This window comes from Onthophagus taurus, chromosome 3 (genome assembly GCF_036711975.1).
Source record: "Onthophagus taurus isolate NC chromosome 3, IU_Otau_3.0, whole genome shotgun sequence".
Taxonomy (NCBI): domain Eukaryota; kingdom Metazoa; phylum Arthropoda; class Insecta; order Coleoptera; family Scarabaeidae; genus Onthophagus; species Onthophagus taurus.
In genome coordinates, this window is record NC_091968.1 from 25,169,936 (window position 1) to 25,190,255 (window position 20,320).

Below are 20,320 nucleotides of genomic sequence, written 5' to 3' on the forward strand. Positions count from 1 at the left end.
TAGGTTAGAAACTGTCAAATGTCAAAATTAAACATCGATTTTTTTGATAAATATTGAAATTATCTTAATAAGAATCAAAAATACTTTAATTTGATACCAAACACAATATGTTGACGTCAAAAAATAAGAAAGTTAGGTTATAAACTGTCAAATGTCAAATAATCGCCATTTTTTTTTGCTAAAAATTAAGATATCTCGATAACGGTTGGAGATAAATAGGTCGAGTTTGGGTTCATTTTAAAAGATTTTTAATTTCCTATCCATTTATGTTGAAAGTTTTTAAACGTTCTTTGCATAATTGGAGTTGATCTTTTTGGGTTAATATGGTTGATGGTAAAAGACCGTGGATTCCGAGAGATCGCCGTTCTTCTAACGTAAAAGCTGCATCCTAAAACAATAAAAAAATCAAAATTAATTAATTAATTGGGGTAATAATCACCTTGTTGATTTTTAAATTCTTTAAATATTCTATCCCTTTCAGCGAAGCTGATCGAACGAAATTAATCCGATTTTGTTTTAGAGCTGAACACAACGAACGTTGAATTAAAGATTTAACAAATTGAATCGATGCCATTCCCCATATGTTCAAAACTTTATCTTAAAAATTGTAAATCAAAAAATTCTCCATGACGTAATTTCGATATTCCCAAAAAAATTGATGACATTTCGAGTCAATTTTAATAAAAATCCATAACAACACTAAAACATTAATAATTTTTGTCAAATTTTTATTTTAAACAATTTACAAAAATGTTTTTTCAAAAATTAAAACCATCGCGAATCATAAAGTTTTTAAAAAAATGCTGTAATTTGATACCAAACATGACGTATTTGAGTTAAAAAATAAAAAAGTTAGGTTAGAAACTGTCAACTGTCAAAGTTAAATGTAACGATTTTTTGATAAATATTAAAATGATCTTAACAAGAATTAAAAATGCTTTAATTTGATACCAAACATGATATATCTGGGTTAAAAAATAAAATAGGTTAGAAACTGTTAAATGTCAAAGTTAAATGTAGCGATTTTTTGATAAATGTTGAAATTATTTTAATAAGAATCAAAAATGCTTTAATTTGATACCAAACATGATATATTTGGGTTAAAAAATAAAAAAGTTAGGTTAGAAACTGTCAAATGTCAAAATTAAATATAACAATTTCTTTGATAAATATTGAAATTATCTTAATAAGAATCAAAAATGCTTTAATTTGATACCAAACATGATAGATTTGGGTTAAAAAATAAAAAAGGTAGGCTAGAAACTGTCAAATGTCAAAATTAAATATAACAATTTTTTAATAAATATTGAAATGATCTTAATAAGAATCAAAAATGCTATAATTTGATACCAAACATGATATATTGTGGTTACAAAATAAAAAAGTTAGGTTAGAAACTGTCAAATGTCAAAATTAAATGTAACGATTTTCTGATAAATATTGAAATGATCTTAATAAGAATCAAATATGCGTTAATTTGATACCAAACATGATATATATGGGTTAAAAAATAAAGAAAATTAGGTTAGAAACTGTCAAATGTCAAAATTAAATAACAATTTTTTAATAAATATTGAAATGATCTTAATAAGAATCAAAAATGCTTTAATTTGATACCAAACATGATATATTGTGGTTACAAAATAAAAAAGTTAGGTTAGAAACTGTCAAATGTCAAAATTAAATGTAACGACTTTCTGATAAATATTGAAATGGTCTTAATAAGAATCAAATATGCTTTAATTTGATACCAAACATGATATATATGTGTTAAAAAATAAAGAAAACTAGGTTAGAAACTGTCAAATGTCAAAATTAAACATCGACTTTTTTGATAAATATTGAAATTATCTTAATAAGAATCAAAAATACTTTAATTTGATACCAAACACAATATGTTGACGTCAAAAAATAAGAAAGTTAGGTTATAAACTGTCAAATGTCAAATAATCGCCATTTTTTTTTGCTAAAAATTAAGATATCTCGATAACGGTTGGAGATAAATAGGTCGAGTTTGGGTTCATTTTAAAAGATTTTTAATTTCCTATCCATTTATGCTGAAAGTTTTTAAACGTTCTTTGCATAATTGGAGTTGATCTTCTTGGGTTAATATGGTTGATGGTAAAAGACCATGGATTCCGAGAGATCGCCGTTATTCTAACGTAAAAGCTGCATCCTAAAACAATAAAAAAATCAAAATTAATTAATTAATTGTGGTAATAATCACCTTTCAGCGAAGCTGATCGAACGAAATTAATCCGATTTTGTTTTAGAGCTGAACACAACGAACGTTGAATTAAAGATTTAACAAATTGAATCGATGCCATTCCCCATATGTTCAAAACTTTATCTTAAAAATTGTAAATCAAAAAATTCTCCATGACGTAATTTCGATATTCCCAAAAAAATTGATGACATTTCGAGTCAATTTTAATAAAAATCCATAACAACACTAAAACATTAATAATTTTTGTCAAATTTTTATTTTAAACAATTTACAAAAATGTTTTTTCAAAAATTAAAACCATCGCGAATCATAAAGTTTTTAAAAAATTTCCATCATAACGATGCCGTTTGTCCATCGACTTTAAGCGGGATGGATTATTTAACGGATCCCCGGTTAAATAAAGGATTAGCTTTCACGTTGGAGGAGCGACAAATTTTGGGGATTCACGGTTTGCAACCGGCTAGGGTTAAAACTCAAGAGGAACAAATCGAACTTTGCAAAATATCTTTATCTAGATATACGGACTCGTTAAATAAATATCTTTATTTAAACAATTTACACGAACGAAACGAAAGGAATTTTTATCGATTGATTAGCGAGAATATCGAACAGATTTTACCTATTGTTTATACACCAACGATTGGGTTGGTTTGCCAAAAATTTGGATTGGTATATAGAAGACCAAAAGGATTATTTATCACCATTCATGATAAAGGATATATTTATCAAGTTTTAAAAAATTGGTACGTTTATTTATTTACATTTTTTTTATAACAAACAGTATCTATCCAAAATTCTAACCCCACTTTTTATCATCTTATTTATCTGTCATTTTTTGACATAACTAAGGTTCGGGTAAAACAGATTACTGTAAATGAAAATTACCTTTTTCAATGTTAAATTGTTGAATATTTTTATCCTTGAGTTTTGTCAACTTAAAATTGACAGATAAACAAGGCTACCAACATCTTCTTCTTTATCACTTCCCCTAGACAGATACTAAAAATGTAAGACTTCTCAAAATAGACAGGTTCAAACTATTGAAAATTGTTTGGTGCCTGTCCATTTTTATCACAGAACACATGATGACAGCTATCACAAGCACAGAAGCCGCTTGATACGTTTTACAATTATACAGGGTGTTTCTGTAAGTCGTGGCATAAAATTAATCACTAAAATTAGAGACAAAATGATGACGATTCGTGTAAAAATTTTGGAAGAAAATAGTCTAGAGTTTGATTTTGTTCTTTTAAACTGGTTTTTATTTTATATAGAATTTAAGTATCTTTTAGAGACTTTACAAATAGATTAACATCTCTCATCTTATCCATTTTACAAACAAGTTTCTTAATATTTCTTTTTGTTTTGTTAAAAAAGTTCACATATCACAATTACGTTCAGGACGGATGTTCATAACTTGAATCTCCGGCACAGATTTTGTTTAAACATTCCTTAGGTCAATAGGTCTTTATTTTGCGCAATTTTATTTTTGTTGTGTTTAATTGGAATGTGTCTTTTTGTTTTATTTTGTTGTATTTTTTTTATTACAACAGTTTATATATTATTTACTTTAGTTATTTTTATAACGGTTATTACTGCGGCCTTTCGATATTTGCCAACCTCATAGGGTGCAAGTTAAATCAGCGGCACTTTTGCCTTTTCAGCTCTTGCACCCATTGAGCTTGAATAATGAATTGTATATTTCTTGATTGATTCTTATTTGTTATTTATTTGGCTCAATAAAGTATTATTATTATATCAAAGCCGATATCAGATCATTTACTAATTTATAAAATTAAAGCTTAAAAAGTTGTAAAATTACAGGTTAAAATTTAAGAACGCTCTTTTTTAACAAAAGAAATATTAAGAAACTTGGGAAAAATTCAAGAATCACCATGTGGCTTAAAAATCGACGCCTTTTTTTAATAAATGTGAAATTACCCAAAAAGATACGTCGTTGAAAATGAAAAGAAAGTACCGAAAAGTTATAAAACTTCTATTATATGATAATTAACTTCAGATTTAAAATCTCAACCTCAATTTTGACATATTTGTAATATTTGTTAAAAATGCTTTAAAATGAGTACAAACACGACATATTTATCTTCAATATTAATGAAGTTATGGTCAACTTCCGGTTAAAAATGTCAACGTCAATTTTGACATATTTGTAATCGTCATGAAAAGTCCTTTAATATGAGCCCAAACATGATACGTTTAATTTCAATATTACTCGAGGTATAAACAGCTTCCGGTTTAAAATGTCATTTTGACATATTCTTAATTTTTATAAAATGTCTTAATATTTGTCACAAAAACAAAAATATAATAAAAAAAAATAAAAAATTAAGGTTGGTATTAATATTTAAAAATTAAATTGCTATCTTCATTGTTGCTAACTTCGGATTTAATGTTTTTTATTCTAACTTCTTTGTTTTTTGAGATAAGTGCATTTTATTTGGACACATTTGGTTTTTTTTTCATAAAGAATACATCATGAAAGAACACCACGAAGTTGTCCATTTGTCTATTATATGATAACTAACTTCCGGTTTAAAATGTCGACCTCAATTTTGATATATTTGTAATCTTCATTAAAAATACTTTAAAATGAGTACAAACACGACATATTTATCTCCAATATTAATGAAGTTATGGTCAACTTCCGGTTAAGAATGTCAACGTCAATTTTGACATATTTATAATCGTCGTGAAAAATCCTTTAAAATGAGTCCAAACATGATACGTTTAATTCCAATATTATTCGAGATATAAGCAATTTCCGGTTTAAAATGTCATAATAAAATGACATAAAATGTCTTAATGTTTGTCACAAAAACATAAATATAATAAAAAAAAATAAAAAATTTAGGTTGGTATTAATATTTAAAGATTAAATTGCTATCTTCATTGTTGCTAACTTCAGGTTTAATGTTTTTTATTCTAATTTTTTTGTTTTTTGGGATAAGTGCGTCTTGTTTGGACTCATTTTAAAGGTTTTTTAATGAAGATGACAAATATGTCAAAATTGACGTTGACGTTTCAAACCGGAAGTGATTGTATTTCTATTAATATTAAAGTTAAATAGGTCGAGTTTGGACTCATTTTAAAAGATTTTTTATGAAATTGACAAATATGTCAAAATTAAAAGATGACAGTTCGAACTTTTTTGTTTTTTGAGATAAATACGTCAAGTTTGGACTCATTTTAAAGGTTATTTTATGAAGATTACGAATATAATAATAAAATTAAAGTTGACATTGACAACAGAAAGTTTTTTTTCACGACTAAACCCGAATGTTTTTAGTTCTCGTTCTAGTTTTAGTTCAATAAAAATATACAACATATTAATATCTTATGCTACCTACCACTGCCACTAACAGAACACGAACTGATAACCTCCAAAACACGATCAGCTGTTTATATCAACTTCACAAACTAAAGTCAATTATTCAAATTCGACCAATCACGTTTCATTTCCGTTTCTAATGTTAACACTCAGGGGCAGGGTTGCCAGGTTACACACATAGAATGTCGTGAGCTATGTCATAAAAAATCGTGAGATGTTGAAGTTTATTTAAAAATCACTCAATTTTAATAATATGTGTTACATATAAGCATAGGTTTCAAGTAAAATAGTTTAGACAACGTTTGTATATAAAAGTGATATAATTAAAAGGAAATAAAATGACAATTTAAGTAATTTCTTAGCGCCATCTAGTGGCGAATAGATGTAACTAAAGAGAAATTTACAGTAACCTACAATTTTAGTTAAAAATGCTTTGATTTTACTTTGATTTTATTAACACTAATAAATTAATTAAAGGTAATATCATGAGATCTCACGATAAATCGTGAGACCTGGCAACCTTGCTCAGGGGTACCATCTATTTTCTATCTTGTAGGTTGCTGTATCTAACAGATTTAACTCGACATTGATAAACCGGCCCTAAGTGTCCTATCTAAGTCGGTTCTTAGACGTATGATGCAAATCGGACTTGAAATCGTATAACGTGATTGGCGCTTAGCTTTATTCTTTAAAACAAATGGTACTTTAGGTCTTTCGGTACTCTGCATTTTTTCTAAGATAAGATACACCTTTACTTACCAGGCAGCATGAAAATCTCTAAAAACGATAAAATGTCGCTTAGTCAAGTGATGTATAACGCGGTCCAATTCACCAACCTACAACAAATTTAGTGTCTATCCAAAATTCTAACCTCACTTTTATCATCTTGTTTATCTGTCATTTTTTGACATAAGTGAGGTTCGATTAAAACAGATTACTGTAAATAACAATATAACCCTTTTCAATGTTAAATTGTTGAATATTTTTAGATTCTTCTACTATCCTTGAGTTTTTTCATCTTAAAACTGACAGATAAAAAAGGCTACCAACATCTTCTTCTTTATAACTTCCCTTACACAGAGGCCACGTTACCTCGGGACAACTATTTAGGTTATACAACATAATAATTCATATTTACGAAAATTCGGAATTTATTTTACTTAATAATAATGCACCAACTTACAACAAATAGTGTCTATTCAATATTCTAACCTCACTTTTATCATCTTGTTTATCTGTCATTTTTTGACATAAGTAAGGTTCGATTAAAACAGATTACTGTAAATAAAAATATAACCCTTTTCAATGTTAAATTATTGAATGTTTTTAGATTCTTCTACTATCCTTGAGTTTTTTCATCTTAAAATTGACAGATAAAAAAGGCTACCAACATCTTCTTCTTTATAACTTCCCTTAGACAGAGGCCACGTTACCTCGGGACAACTATTTAGGTTATACAACATAATAATTCATATTTACGAAAATTCTGAATTTATTTTACTTAATAATAATTCACCAACCTACAACAAATAGTGTCTATTCAAAATTCTAACCCCACTTTTATCATTTTGTTTATCTTTATCTGTCATTTTTTGACATAAGTAAGGTTCGGTTAAAACAGATTACTGTAAATAAAAATATAACCCTTTTCAATGTTAAATTGTTGAATATTTTTAGATTCTTCTACTATCCTTGAGTTTTTTCATCTTAAAACTGACAGATAAAAAAGGCTACCAACATCTTCTTCTTTATAACTTCCCTTAGACAGAGGCCACGTTACCTCGGGACAACTATTCAGGTTATACAACATAATAATTCATATTTACGAAAATTCTGAATTTATTTTACTTAATAATAATTCACCAACCTACAACAAATAGTGTCTATTCAAAATTCTAACCCCACTTTTATCATCTTGTTTATCTGTCATTTTTTGACGTAAGTAAGGTTCGATTAAAACAGATTACTGTAAATAAAAATATAATCGTTTTCAATGTTAAATTGTTGAATGTTTTTAGATTCTTCTACTATCCTTGAGTTTTTTCATCTTAAAACTGACAGATAAAAAAGGCTACCAACATCTTCTTTATAACTTCCCTTAGACAGAGGCCACGTTACCTCGGGACAACTATTCAGGTTATACAACATAATAATTCATATTTACGAAAATTCTGAATTTATTTTACTTAATAATAATTCACCAACCTACAACAAATAGTGTCTATTCAAAATTCTAACCTCACTTTTATCATCTTGTTTATCTGTCATTTTTTGACGTAAGTAAGGTTCGATTAAAACAGATTACTGTAAATAAAAATATAACCCTTTTCAATGTTAAATTGTTGAATGTTTTTAGATTCTTCTACTATCCTTGAGTTTTTCATCTTAAAATTGACAGATAAAAAAGGCTACCAACATCTTCTTCTTTATAACTTCATTTAGACAGAGGCCACGTTACCTCGGGACTACTATTCAGGTTATACAACGTTATAATTCATATTTACGAAAATTCTGAATTTATTTTACTTAATAATAATTCACCAACCTACAACAAATAGTGTCTATTCAAAATTCTAACCTCATTTTTATCATCTAGTTTATCTGTCATTTTTTGACGTAAGTAAGGTTCGATTAAAACAGATTACTGTAAATAAAAATATAACCCTTTTCAATGTTAAATTGTTGAATGTTTTTAGATTCTTCTACTATCCTTGAGTTTTTTCATCTTAAAACTGACAGATAAAAAAGGCTACCAACATCTTCTTCTTTATAACTTCCCTTAGACAGAGGCCACGTTACCTCGGGACAACTATTCAGGTTATACAGCATAATAAGTCATATTTACGAAAATTCTGAATTTATTTTACTTAATAATTATTCACCAACCTACAACAAATAGTGTCTATTCAAAATTTTAACCTCACTTTTATCATCTTGTTTATCTGTCATTTTTTGACGTAAGTAAGGTTCGGTTAAAACAGATTACTGTAAATAAAAATAACCCTTTTCAATGTTAAAATTGAATATTTTTAGATTCTTCTACCGTCCTTGAGTTTTTTTAACTCAAAATTAACAAATAAAAAAGGCTACCAACATCTTCTTCTTCTTAATCATTTCCCCTAGACAGAGGACAACTGGGGTCAAGTTATACAACATAATCATTCACATTTACCAAAAATTATGAATTTATTCTACTTAATAATAATTCACCAACCTACAAAATAAACAACACAACCTCAATAAACATTAACAAATCAATATAATTTGTTGTAGGCCTGAAAATGATGTGAAATTAATTTGTGTAACGGATGGTGAAAGAATTCTAGGTTTAGGTGATTTAGGAGCTTCCGGAATGGGAATAGCTATAGGAAAATTGTCGGTTTGTACGGCTTTGGCTGGTGTGGATCCTTCGATTTGTCTCCCCATTGCTTTAGACGTTGGAACTAACAATGAGACTCAATTAAACGATCCTATTTATGTGGGTCTCCGTGAAAAACGCATTTCCGGTTCATTATACGACGAATTTCTCGATGAATTTATGGCGGCGGTTGTGAAAAAATACGGACAATACACTCTAGTACAATTTGAAGATTTCGGTAATAAAAACGCGTTTCGTCTTTTGGACAAATATAAAAAGAAATATTGCACTTTTAACGATGATATACAAGGAACTGGGGCTGTTGTTGTAAGTGGTTTTATGACATCGGAAAGAGTTACGAAAAAATCGATGAAAAATTGTAATTATCTTTTTTTCGGTGCTGGTGAAGCATCTATTGGAATTGCAAATTTAACCGTTAGGGCATTAGAAAAACAAGGATTAAATTACAAAGAAGCTTGCGATAAAATATTTCTTTTCGACATCGATGGTTTAATTACAATTAATCGAGATTTGGATGAACACAAAAAGAAATTCGCTAAAAATTTACCGAAAACAAGAAACTTAATGGAATTAATTGAAACGATAAAGCCCGATTTTTTAATTGGAGCTTCGACAGTTTCGGGGGCTTTTACACCAGAAATTCTTCAAAAATTAGCTAGGATTCATAAACGACCTGTTATTTTTGCTTTAAGTAATCCTACGCATTTAACGGAATGTACCCCCGAAGAAGCTTTAAAGCACACCAACGGCCAAGCTTTAATCGCAACTGGATCTCCTTTTCCTAAATTTTCTTTTAATGGTGCCACTTTTAAACCATCTCAATCAAATAATGCTTATATTTTTCCTGGAATGGCTTTGGGAATTATTGAAACTCAACTTAAACATATCGAAGATGATTTATTTTTAGTCGCCGCTGAAACTTTAAGTAATCACGTAACGGATGAAGATCTTCAATTTGGATCTCTTTATCCTCCTTTAACGAAAATTAAAGAGATTTCGCTTAGAATTGCTACGAATATAATGAAATATTCGTTTAAAAAGGGTTATTCAGGTTTGTATCCGGAACCAGATGATAAAGAAAGCTTTATTAGGAGCAAATTGTATGATTATTTTTATAAACCTTCTTTGCCCAGTCAGTGGAGTTGGCCACAACAAAGCGGCAAACCAAAAGTTTTATTATAAACCTTAATAAATAATTTTAATTCACTTTTTTGACGTTTAATTTAACCAATAACTCCAAGTTGAATTAAATAATTCTGGATTAGCTCTCGGGTCGATGCCTTTATTTTGTTGCGGGATTAATTGTCGGTTAAAAAAATCGATTCTTCCTTTTAATTCGTTAACTAAGTTTTTGTTGGTTTCGGATAAATTGATTCTTTCGCACGGATCTTTGTATAAATCGAACAGGCATAAATCGCAGGTTATGTTGTAATTGGAGAATCCCCGGCAGTTTTTGGTCGAGGTGATTTTTCGTATTTGCAAAACATCTTCGGGTTTTAATGTGAATTCTTTTTTGTTTAAAACTAAGTTGGTCGGGCTGTTTAGGATCGATTCGACGTCGTAAAATCCGTCCTCTTTTAATCTACCCGAAACTCCGTGGTAATCGTCAAAATTTCCGTTCATCATAACGCCTAAAAGAAAATAATTTAATTAATTTTGATGAATTGAGGTGACCTTGAATTAGATATAAGGAAAAAGTGTTCAATGAAATATACAATCTAATGTTGAATAACAGTTAAAACTAGAACTAACACTAAAAAAACTAAAAATGGGTTAAAAAATAGAAAGTTAGGTTAGAAACTGTCAAATGTCAAAGTTAAATGTAACGATTTTTTGATAAATATTGAAATGATCTTAATAAAAATCAAAAATGTTTTAATTTGATACCAAACATGATATATTTGGATTAAAAAATAAAAAAGTTAGGTTAGAAACTGTCAAATGTCAAAGTTAATGTAACGATTTTTTGATAAATATTGAAATTATTTTAATAAGAATCAAAACTGCTTTAATTTGATACCAAACATAACGTATTTGAGTAAAGAAATTAGGTTAGAAACTGTCAAATGTCAAAATTAAATATAACAATTTTTTAATAAATATTGAAATGATCTTAATAAAAATTAAAAATGCTATAATTTGATACCAAACATGATATATATGGGTTAAAAAATAAAGAAAATTAGGTTAGAAACTGTCAAATCTCAAAATTAAACATCGACTTTTTTGATAAATATTGAAATTATCTTAATAAGAATCAAAAATACTTTAATTTGATACCAAACACGATATGTTTACGTCAAAAAATAGGAAAGTTAGGTTATAAACTGTCAAATGTCAAATAATCGCCATTTTTTTTTGCTAAAAATTAAGATATCTCGATAACGGTTGGAGATAAATAGGTCGAGTTTGGCTTCATTTTAAAGGATTTTTAATTTCCTATCCATTTATGTTAAAAAAAGAACACCTTTATAACTAAAAAAAATTTCTGAATCGATCCTTATTAAGAAACAAATACAAAGTTTGGTTATGTCCGATTAATCGGCCGTGCTCAGCCGTGTTGGTTCGCATGTTAATAACTTTCGATTGATCGGACGCTGACCACTACTCGTGTATCTAGGTCTAGTGTTAGTTCCACGTTTAGTTCAACAAAAATATACAATAATCTAGCGCTGATTAGCAGTTAAAACTAAAACTAACACTAGATCTAGAACTAGAAAGTTTCGGGTTTAGCCGTGCGTCTTCAGAGATGTTATATTTGGGTTAAAAAATAAAACAGTTTGGTTAGAAAGTGTCAAATGTCAAAATTAGATATAACGATTTTTTGATAAATATTATAATTATCTTAATAAGAATCAAAAATGCTTTAATTTGATACCAAACATGATACATTTGGGTTAAAAAATAAAAAGTTAGGTTAGAAACTGTTAAATGTCAAAGTTAAATATAACGATTTTTTGATAAATATTGAAATTAATTTAATAAGAATCAAAAATGCTATAATTTGATACCAAACATGTTATATTGGGGTTAAAAAAAAGTTAGGTTCGAAACTGTCAAATGTCAAAATTAAATATATTGATTTTTTGATAAATACAATTAAAAATAATAATACAACCAAAAAATCATGAATCAAAAATGTTATAATTTGATACCAAAAATGATATATTTGGGTTAAAAAGTAAAAAAGTTAGATTAGAAACTGTCAAATGTCAAAATTAAATATAACGATTTTTTTGATTGATATTGAAATAATCTTAATAAGAAACAAAAATGCTTTAATTTGATACCAAACACAATATATTTGGGTTATAAAATAAAACAGTTTGATTAGAAACTGTCAAATGTCAAAATTAAATATAACGATTTTTTGATAAATATTGAAATTATCTGAATAAGAATCAAAAATGCTATAATTAGATACCAACCATGATATATTTGGGTTAAAAAGTAAAAAAGTTAGGTTAGAAACTGTCAAATGTCAAAATTAAATATAACGTTTTTTTGATAAATATTAAAATGATCTTAATAAGAATCAAAAATCCTTTAATTTGATACTAAACAAGATATGTTTGAGTTAAAAAATAAAGAGTTAGATTATAAACTGTCAAATGTCAAAATTAAATATAACGATTTTTTGATAAATATTGAAATTATCTGAATAAGAATTAAAAATGCTATAATTAGATACCAAACATGATATATTTGGGTTAAAAAGTAAAAAAGTTAGGTTAGAAACTGTCAAATGTCAAAATTAAATATAACGTTTTTTTGGTAAATATTAAAATGATCTTAATAAGAATCAAAAATCCTTTAATTTGATACTAAACAAGATATATTTGAGTTAAAAAATAAAGAGTTAGATTATAAACTGTCAAATGTCAAATAACCGCCATTTTTATAAATTTTATTGCTAAAAATTAAGATGTCTCGATAACCGTTAGAGATAAATAGGTCAAGTTTGGGTTCATCTTAAAGGATTTTTAGTTTTCTCTCCATTTATGTTAAAAAAAGAATACCTTTATAATTAAAAAAATTTCTGAATTGATCTTTATTAACCTTCGCGTTACCAACGATAGTATGAAAGGACCCTGGTATTATGAAAGGTCTTAATAATAAAATATTGAAAAACGCAAAATTTATTAATTTGACTTTACACAGGAAAAAATATAGAGTAAAAATCAACTCTAAAACATGGTTCAGATCGGTCCAATATATTTAAAGTTATTTTTTTGCACTATATAGTGTAGGTGAATAGATTAAAATTTTACACTAAATAGTGAGAAGATGGTGTTTATTAAATAGTGTAAAATCGTTACTCTACAACAGTGTATTATATGTAATCTAATTAGATGTTGTCGTGACTCTAATTAGATACATTTCTAATCTAATCAGTGTAAAATTAGCACTGTAAATTATTAAAGATTCGTTCTAATTTTACTCTATTAAGTGACAAAATATCACTAAATAGTGTGTATCTTTCACTTATTAGTGTTAATTTTTAATAGGAAGTATAGAATATTTTTAGGAAGGTTTTAGGTTTGTAATAAAAATCAAAATTATAAAATATTTGTTTTTATTTTTACTTGTAATATATTGTTATATCTTAAATTTAAAAAAATTAAATTCTTTTTATATAACCATACTTAATCCATTTTAAAGTTTCCACCGAGTCACTATCAAAACTGCATCTCATGAGTCTTCTATAAGTTTTCTGTATGTATAGTTGTACATACTTACCAATCTTCGCAAGGAACTCGCACGTAAAATCTTCCGGAAGTTCCACTAATTTCACAACACGAATGTTTGGCAAACATAATTAAAATAAAAATAATCGTTCTTTCTCTTTATATCGCGTAAATCAGGTCTCGAGGCGTTGTCGAGTTCCGACTCGTTCAGTAGATGACCGTTAAATTTTAGCTGTATCACACCACATGTTGATACCCGAAGGAAAAGTACACGTCTAGTGTAAAATTTAATGTTTTATATATTACATAACTTCACTAACATAAGTAAAAAAGAACTCTCCTTTAGAGAACTGTAAAAACTACTCTATTAAGTGAATAATATATGAACTCTATATTAATATTAAATATAGTGTACATTAGAGTTGTTTTTACCATGTGGTACTACAATTTTTACTCTAATTCTTTTTACCAACTACTCTAAAATTTTTACACGACACGATTTTTTCCTGTGTAATGTAATAGTAAAATAATGCTTCCTGAACGTGTTTCAACAAAAAAAAGTATAATAGACACATTTTAAAATAACAAATAATAAAATCATTAAGTTTTTTATCATGATAACGCGAGGATTAAGAAACAAATACGGCTTCATCCGACTACTCGAGCGTGCTCAGCCGTGTTGGTCGGATGCAGTGTGATTACTTGATAAATATTGAAATGATATGATAACTTAATAAGAATAAAAAATGCTTTCATTTGATACCAAACACGATATGTTTATGTAAAAAAATAAAAAAGTTAGGTTATAAACTGTCAAATGTCAAATAATCGCCATTTTTTTTTGCTCAAAATTGAGATATCTCGATAACGGTTGGAGATAAATAGGTAGTGTTTGGGTTCATTTTAAACGATTTTTAATTTCCTATCCATTCATGTTAAAAAAAACACCGTTATAACTAAAAACAAATACAAAATTTGATTATGTCATACTACTGGGGCGTGCTCAACCGTGTTGGTGGGATACAGTGTACGTTATTTAGACGCATGCTCATAACTTTGAATTGGTCGGACGCTAACCACTATTCGGGTATCTAATTCTAGGTCTAGTATTAGTTCCACTTTTAGTTCAACAAAAATATACAACAATCTAGCGCTGAAACTAGAACTAACACTAGACCTAGAACTAATTTTAGTTCCAGGGAAATATATAGCAACCTAACGCTATTAATACTAGTTAGCGCTACTTAGCACTGTCACTAAAAGTAACACTAGTTCTAGTGATAGTACTGCTGTAAAACTAGAACTAACACTAGACCTAGAAAGTAAGTCTTGAGAGACGTGCGGCTCACCTTTTTCAAAGCAAAACTTTTTCTTTGCAAAACTACCCAATGTCTACACTATTAAGCTATGTTGCATTTTATGTGGGACAGTGCAAGTGCATAGTAGCTTCGTAACTATGGTTACAGCATTCTTATATTGCGAGTTATATGAAATTCCGTACAAAATCTTTGATAACCATATATATCTGGCGGATAACTGTCGTATATCCGCTAAGTACCCGATAAGTTATCCTGCCGATAATCTCGCCAACAAAAATATCCATACATTGTAATACAATACAAATTAACTTATCTGTCAGATAACGCTATCGGGAAGTTTATTTATTTATTGCTCATCTTTACCTTGAACTAATTTGAATCTTCCTCCGTGCGAAATAATCCCCGAACCGTTTAAAACTTCATCTATATTGATTAAAACTTCTTTTCTTGTAGTTGGTTTGTTGAATAACAAGGTTAATAATTGATTTTTGCCATCAATTTCCCCCAAATCTTTTGTGTCACCCCCTAAAAGTGAAATTAATTATATTGGGGTGATTATTAATTAACTAATTAATTAAACCTCCAGCTGCATAAAACGTTGGTAATAAATCTGTGATGTGCATTAAGTTATAATTATTTTTTCTTTTATACGTTAGATGTTTGCTATAAAAAATTGCAGTTCCTTTAATTCCTCCTTGATAATTTGAATTTTTTAACTAAAAAAATTTTTTTGTAATGATTTAATTAATTATTTCATTTTATATTTAATTAACTCCTTTTAATGGCCAATTTGAGGCAAAATTCGAATGAAGCCCGGTGGTAATTCCCCCATTATCACTCATAAAAAGGATAAAAGTGTCGTCTAAAACCCCCCTATTCGATAAAGCCTCCATAACCAATCCAACGGAATCATCTAAAGACTTTACAACATCTAAATTAACGTAGAACATTTTCTTTTAATTAATTCTCTCACCAACATATTTCCTTCTATTAATGTCTTTGATGTATCCGAAATTTTCGTTCATTTCCTCTGTGTTTTTTTCTTCTAAAATTGTAACACCTGGAGATAATGTTTTCCCGGTGTGTGGCGCTAAATGGGATATCATTAAAAATAAAGGATTTTTTTCGTAATTATGATCGTTAATGATTTTAATTGATCGTTTAGTGAAAAGATCTGTTGCGTAAAAATCGTCGTCTTGATGATTTACTTCAAAATCATCCCTAAAATCCAATCCATCCATTTCTTTTTCGCGTATTTTATGATTAAAATAGCCGATGTAACCGTTGTAATATCCATAGTGGGTGTTAAATCCTCGCGAAATTGGCGTAACATTTCTATAAGCATACCCCAAGTGCCATTTTCCAACTAAATTGGTATGATAACCCAGTTTTTGTAATTGCTCCGGTAAAGTTGGCATATTAAATGGTAAATGACGTTCTTCGCCCGCCATCATTGGAAAACCTTGAAAACCTTATTCAAAAAGATAATATTTTACGTAATAACTATTTTGGTATTGACCCAAATTTTTTTTTTAAAATAAAAAAATAAACCTTGACGTTGCGTTTTATCAAGGTAAATAAAAAAATTATCTTTACCTGATTTTATCGGGTAATTCCCAGTCATTAAAGCAGCTCGTGATGGTGTACAAATTGGTAAAGTGTAAAAATTATCCAAAATCACCCCGTTATAAGCCAAAGCGTCGATGTTCGGCGTTTTTACTTGGTTATTTCCACGAAATCCCACGTCGTTATAACCCTTTTATTAATTTATTATTAATAATTTCGTTATTATAATTAAATTTAACATACCAAATCATCAGCTAAAATAAGAACTAAATTCGGCGGTTTAAAACATAGAATTTGATCAATTTTTAACACTAAAATTAAACATAAAAGTATATTCATCTTCAAACAAAAGTAAAAGAACAACTAAGGAATTGAGCAGTTTGCATTCTCGGTTTTATATGATTTGTGGCGAAATTTTTAGACGAAGGTGAACGATAAGGTTATTTAATTTATTGTTGTTAGTTTTCCAGGCACGTTTTTTTTTTGGGTTATTTGAGAATTTCTTCTTAACGCGAAGATAAAAAAAATAAATACAATTATAACTTAAATAGTAATTAAAATAAACAATTAAGAAACGAAATTGGCCTTGTTATGTTCATTTTAATAGTTCAAAATACGATAGTTTGTTTATTGTAAGGTTCGTTGAATAGTATTGATGATAAGAGCTGCTTTTCACTACAACTAATTTATAATTTATTAATTTTAAAATCAAAAAAATGTAGGATTATACAACCAAATGTACACATAACAAATAAAAAGATAGATCACTTGACGAAGCGACTTTAGTTGTGAAAAAACCTTTCAGTTGTCAATGTCAACTTTAATTTTATTAATATATTCGTAATCTTCATAAAATAACCTTTAAAATGAGTCCAAACTCGACATATTTAACTTTAATATTAATGGAGATACAACCACTTCCGGTTTGAAACGTCAACGTCAATTTTGACATATTTGTCATCTTCATTAAAAAACCTTTAAAATGAGTCCAAACATGACGCACTTATCTCAAAAAACAAAAAAGTTAGAATAAAAAACATTAAACCCGAAGTTAGCAACAATGAAGATTAGCAATTCAATTTTTAAATATTAATACCAACCTTAATTTTTTATTTTTTTTTATTATAGTTTTGTTTTTATGACAAATATTAAAACATTTTATAAAAATTAAGAATATATCAAAATGACGTTGACATTTCAAACCGGAAGTTGCTTATACCTCGAGAAATATTGGAATTAAACGTATCATGTTTGGACTCATTTTAAAGGATTTTTCACGAGGATTACAAATATGTCAAAATTGACGTTGACATTCTTAACCGGAAGTTGACCATAACTTCATTAAAATTGAAAATAAATATATCGTGTTTGTACTCATTTTAAAGGATTTTTAATGAAGGTTACAAATATGTCAAAATTGAGGTTGACATTTTAAACCTGAAGTTAGTTATGATATAATAGACAAATGGACAACTTCATGGTGTTCTTTCATGATTTATTCTTTATTAAAAAAAAACCTTTAAAATGAGTCCAAACAAGACCCACTTATCTCAAAAAACAAAAAAGGTAGATAAAAAAACGTTCAGTAGTCAATGTCAACTTTAATTTTATTATTATATTCGTAATCTTCATAAAATAACCTTTAAAATGAGTCCAAACTCGACATGTTTAACTTTAATATTAATGGAGATACAACCACTTCCGGTTTGAAACGTCAACGTCAATTTTGACATATTTGTCATCTTCATTAAAATACCTTTAAAGTGAGTCCAAACATGACGCACTTATCTCAAAAAACAAAAAAGTTAGAATAAAAAGCATTAAACCTGAAGTTAGCAACAATGAAGATAGTAATTTAATTTTTAAATATTAATACCAACCTTAATTTTTGATTTTTTTTATTACTCCTATATTTTTGTTTTTGTGACAAATATTAAGACATTTTATGAAAATTAAGAATATGTCAAAATGACGTTGACATTTCAAACCGGAAGTTGTTTATATCTCGAGTAATATTGGAATTTAACGTATCATGTTTGGACTCATTTTAAAGGATTTTTCACGACGATTACAAATATGTCAAAATTGACGTTAACATTCTTAACCGGAAGTTGACCATAACTTCATTAATATTGGAGGTAAATATGTCGTGTTTGTACTCATTTTAAAGGATTTTTAATGAAGATTACAAATATGTCAAAATTGAGGTTGATAATTTAAATCTGAAGTTAGTTATCATATAATAGAAGTTTTATAACTGAAGTTAATCTAGTTTTAGTCACTTTTCCGCACTGTCTTTTTTTCTTGACGTGCTTTTTGGGTCATTTCACGTTGATTAAAAAAAAAGTTACTTAATATTTTGTAAATTAGTAACTAATAATCTGATTTCGTCAAGTGATGCATAACGTAGTCCAATTTAGTTAAGTCATACTGTAGTCTATAATCGATTTGAGTTGCCTACAAAGAATCACCCCTTGAAGTTTGTTGCAGTCATTCAGATACACCCTGTATATTTATTAACTCAGTAGTTAAAAAAGAAATTGGCCATGAACAAATGTTATTTCCAAGTTATTTCCAACTAAAGATTATTGATCAATTTATAATACGTTTTATAACGTTTTATTAGCAATTAATTATTTTTTATACTATTTTTTTATTTTTTTAAATTTTAAACCTAATGCCATCTACAAGGTAATTGCCAAAGGTTTACACACTTAAACCGTTTTGTTGATTTTAGGCAACCCATTTTACATCTTTTCGTAACGACTAAAAATTGTGACAAAATCACATACCTTCAGAAAAAACACATTCACGAAATAATAACAATTTTACGAAAACGAAATCTCTTCCTAAGATACATGAGCATTAAATATTTTTAATTATAGAAAGTATTTCCCCATCGCTTTTAGTTTTTGAGTTATAATTGAGATAATTTTCGAAAATCAACAACTTTGATGTTTAATCGATTTAGAGCTTATAAATAAAAAATGGTAATAATTGGGTTCAATCATTTTATGGATCTAGTCTTTATGGTCCATTACCAAGGTTTTATGTATAAAAAATATTTCCCCATCGCTTTTATTTTATGAGTTATGATTGAGTTAATTTTCTAAAATCAACAATTTTAATGTTTAATCGATTTAGAGGTTATAAATAAAAAATGGTAATAATTGGGTTCAATCTTTTTATGGATCTAGTCTTTATGGTCCATTACTAAGGTTTTATGTATAAAAAGTTTTTCTCCATCGCTTTTAGTTTTTGAGTTATAATTGAGATAATTTTCGAAAATCAACAATTTTGATGTTTAATCGATTTAGAGCTTATAAATAAAAAATGGTAATAATTGGGTTCAATCTTTTTATGGATCTAGTCTTTATGGTCCATTATCAAGGTTTTATGTATAAAAAATATTTCCCCATCGCTTTTATTTTATGAGTTATGTTTGAGTTAATTTTCGAAAATCAACAATTTTGATGTTTAATCGATTTAGAGCTTATAAATAAAAAATGGTAATAATTGGGTTCAATCTTTTTATGGATCTAGTCTTTATGGCCCATTACTAAGGTTTTATGTATAAAAAGTGTTTCTCCATCGCTTTTAGTTTTTGAGTTATGATTGAATTAATTTTCGAAAATCAACAATTTTGATGTTTAATCGATTTAGAGGTTATAAATAAAAAATGGTAATAATTGGGTTCAATCTTTTTATGGATCTAGTCTTTATGGTCCATTACCAAGGTTCTATGTATAAAAAATATTTCCCCATCGCTTTTATTTTATGAGTTATGAGTTA

General features: G+C 27.8%; 2 protein-coding genes and 1 long non-coding RNA gene across 4 annotated transcripts; 1 reads left to right on the forward strand and 2 right to left on the reverse strand.

Moving 5' to 3' along the window:
* Positions 1-68: 68 nt before the first annotated feature.
* LOC139429587 (uncharacterized) lies at positions 69-6,439 on the reverse strand. 2 transcript variants are annotated; one of them, XR_011640150.1, is made up of 4 exons: positions 6,336-6,439; positions 2,228-2,452; positions 440-2,176; positions 69-388 (listed from the first exon to the last, which is right to left on the reverse strand). It is a non-coding gene; the product is annotated as an uncharacterized lncRNA (long non-coding RNA). The 2 variants fall into 2 exon arrangements; XR_011640149.1 differs by lacking the exon at positions 6,336-6,439 and adding an exon at positions 5,596-5,777.
* Positions 2,386-10,161, forward strand: LOC111423021 (NADP-dependent malic enzyme-like). The gene is made up of 2 exons (XM_023056273.2): positions 2,386-2,970; positions 8,850-10,161. The coding sequence occupies exons 1-2, from the start codon at positions 2,504-2,506 to the stop codon at positions 10,135-10,137; spliced, it is 1,755 nt and encodes a 584-aa protein (XP_022912041.1). The 5' UTR covers positions 2,386-2,503; the 3' UTR covers positions 10,138-10,161.
* On the reverse strand, positions 9,833-17,092 carry LOC111423022 (arylsulfatase B-like). The gene is made up of 7 exons (XM_023056274.2): positions 16,772-17,092; positions 16,559-16,718; positions 15,936-16,433; positions 15,736-15,893; positions 15,543-15,678; positions 15,326-15,487; positions 9,833-10,586 (listed from the first exon to the last, which is right to left on the reverse strand). Exons 1-7 carry the CDS (start codon positions 16,865-16,867, stop codon positions 10,174-10,176), a joined length of 1,623 nt encoding a protein of 540 aa, XP_022912042.2. The 5' UTR covers positions 16,868-17,092; the 3' UTR covers positions 9,833-10,173.
* Between the last annotated feature and the right edge of the window lie 3,228 nt (positions 17,093-20,320).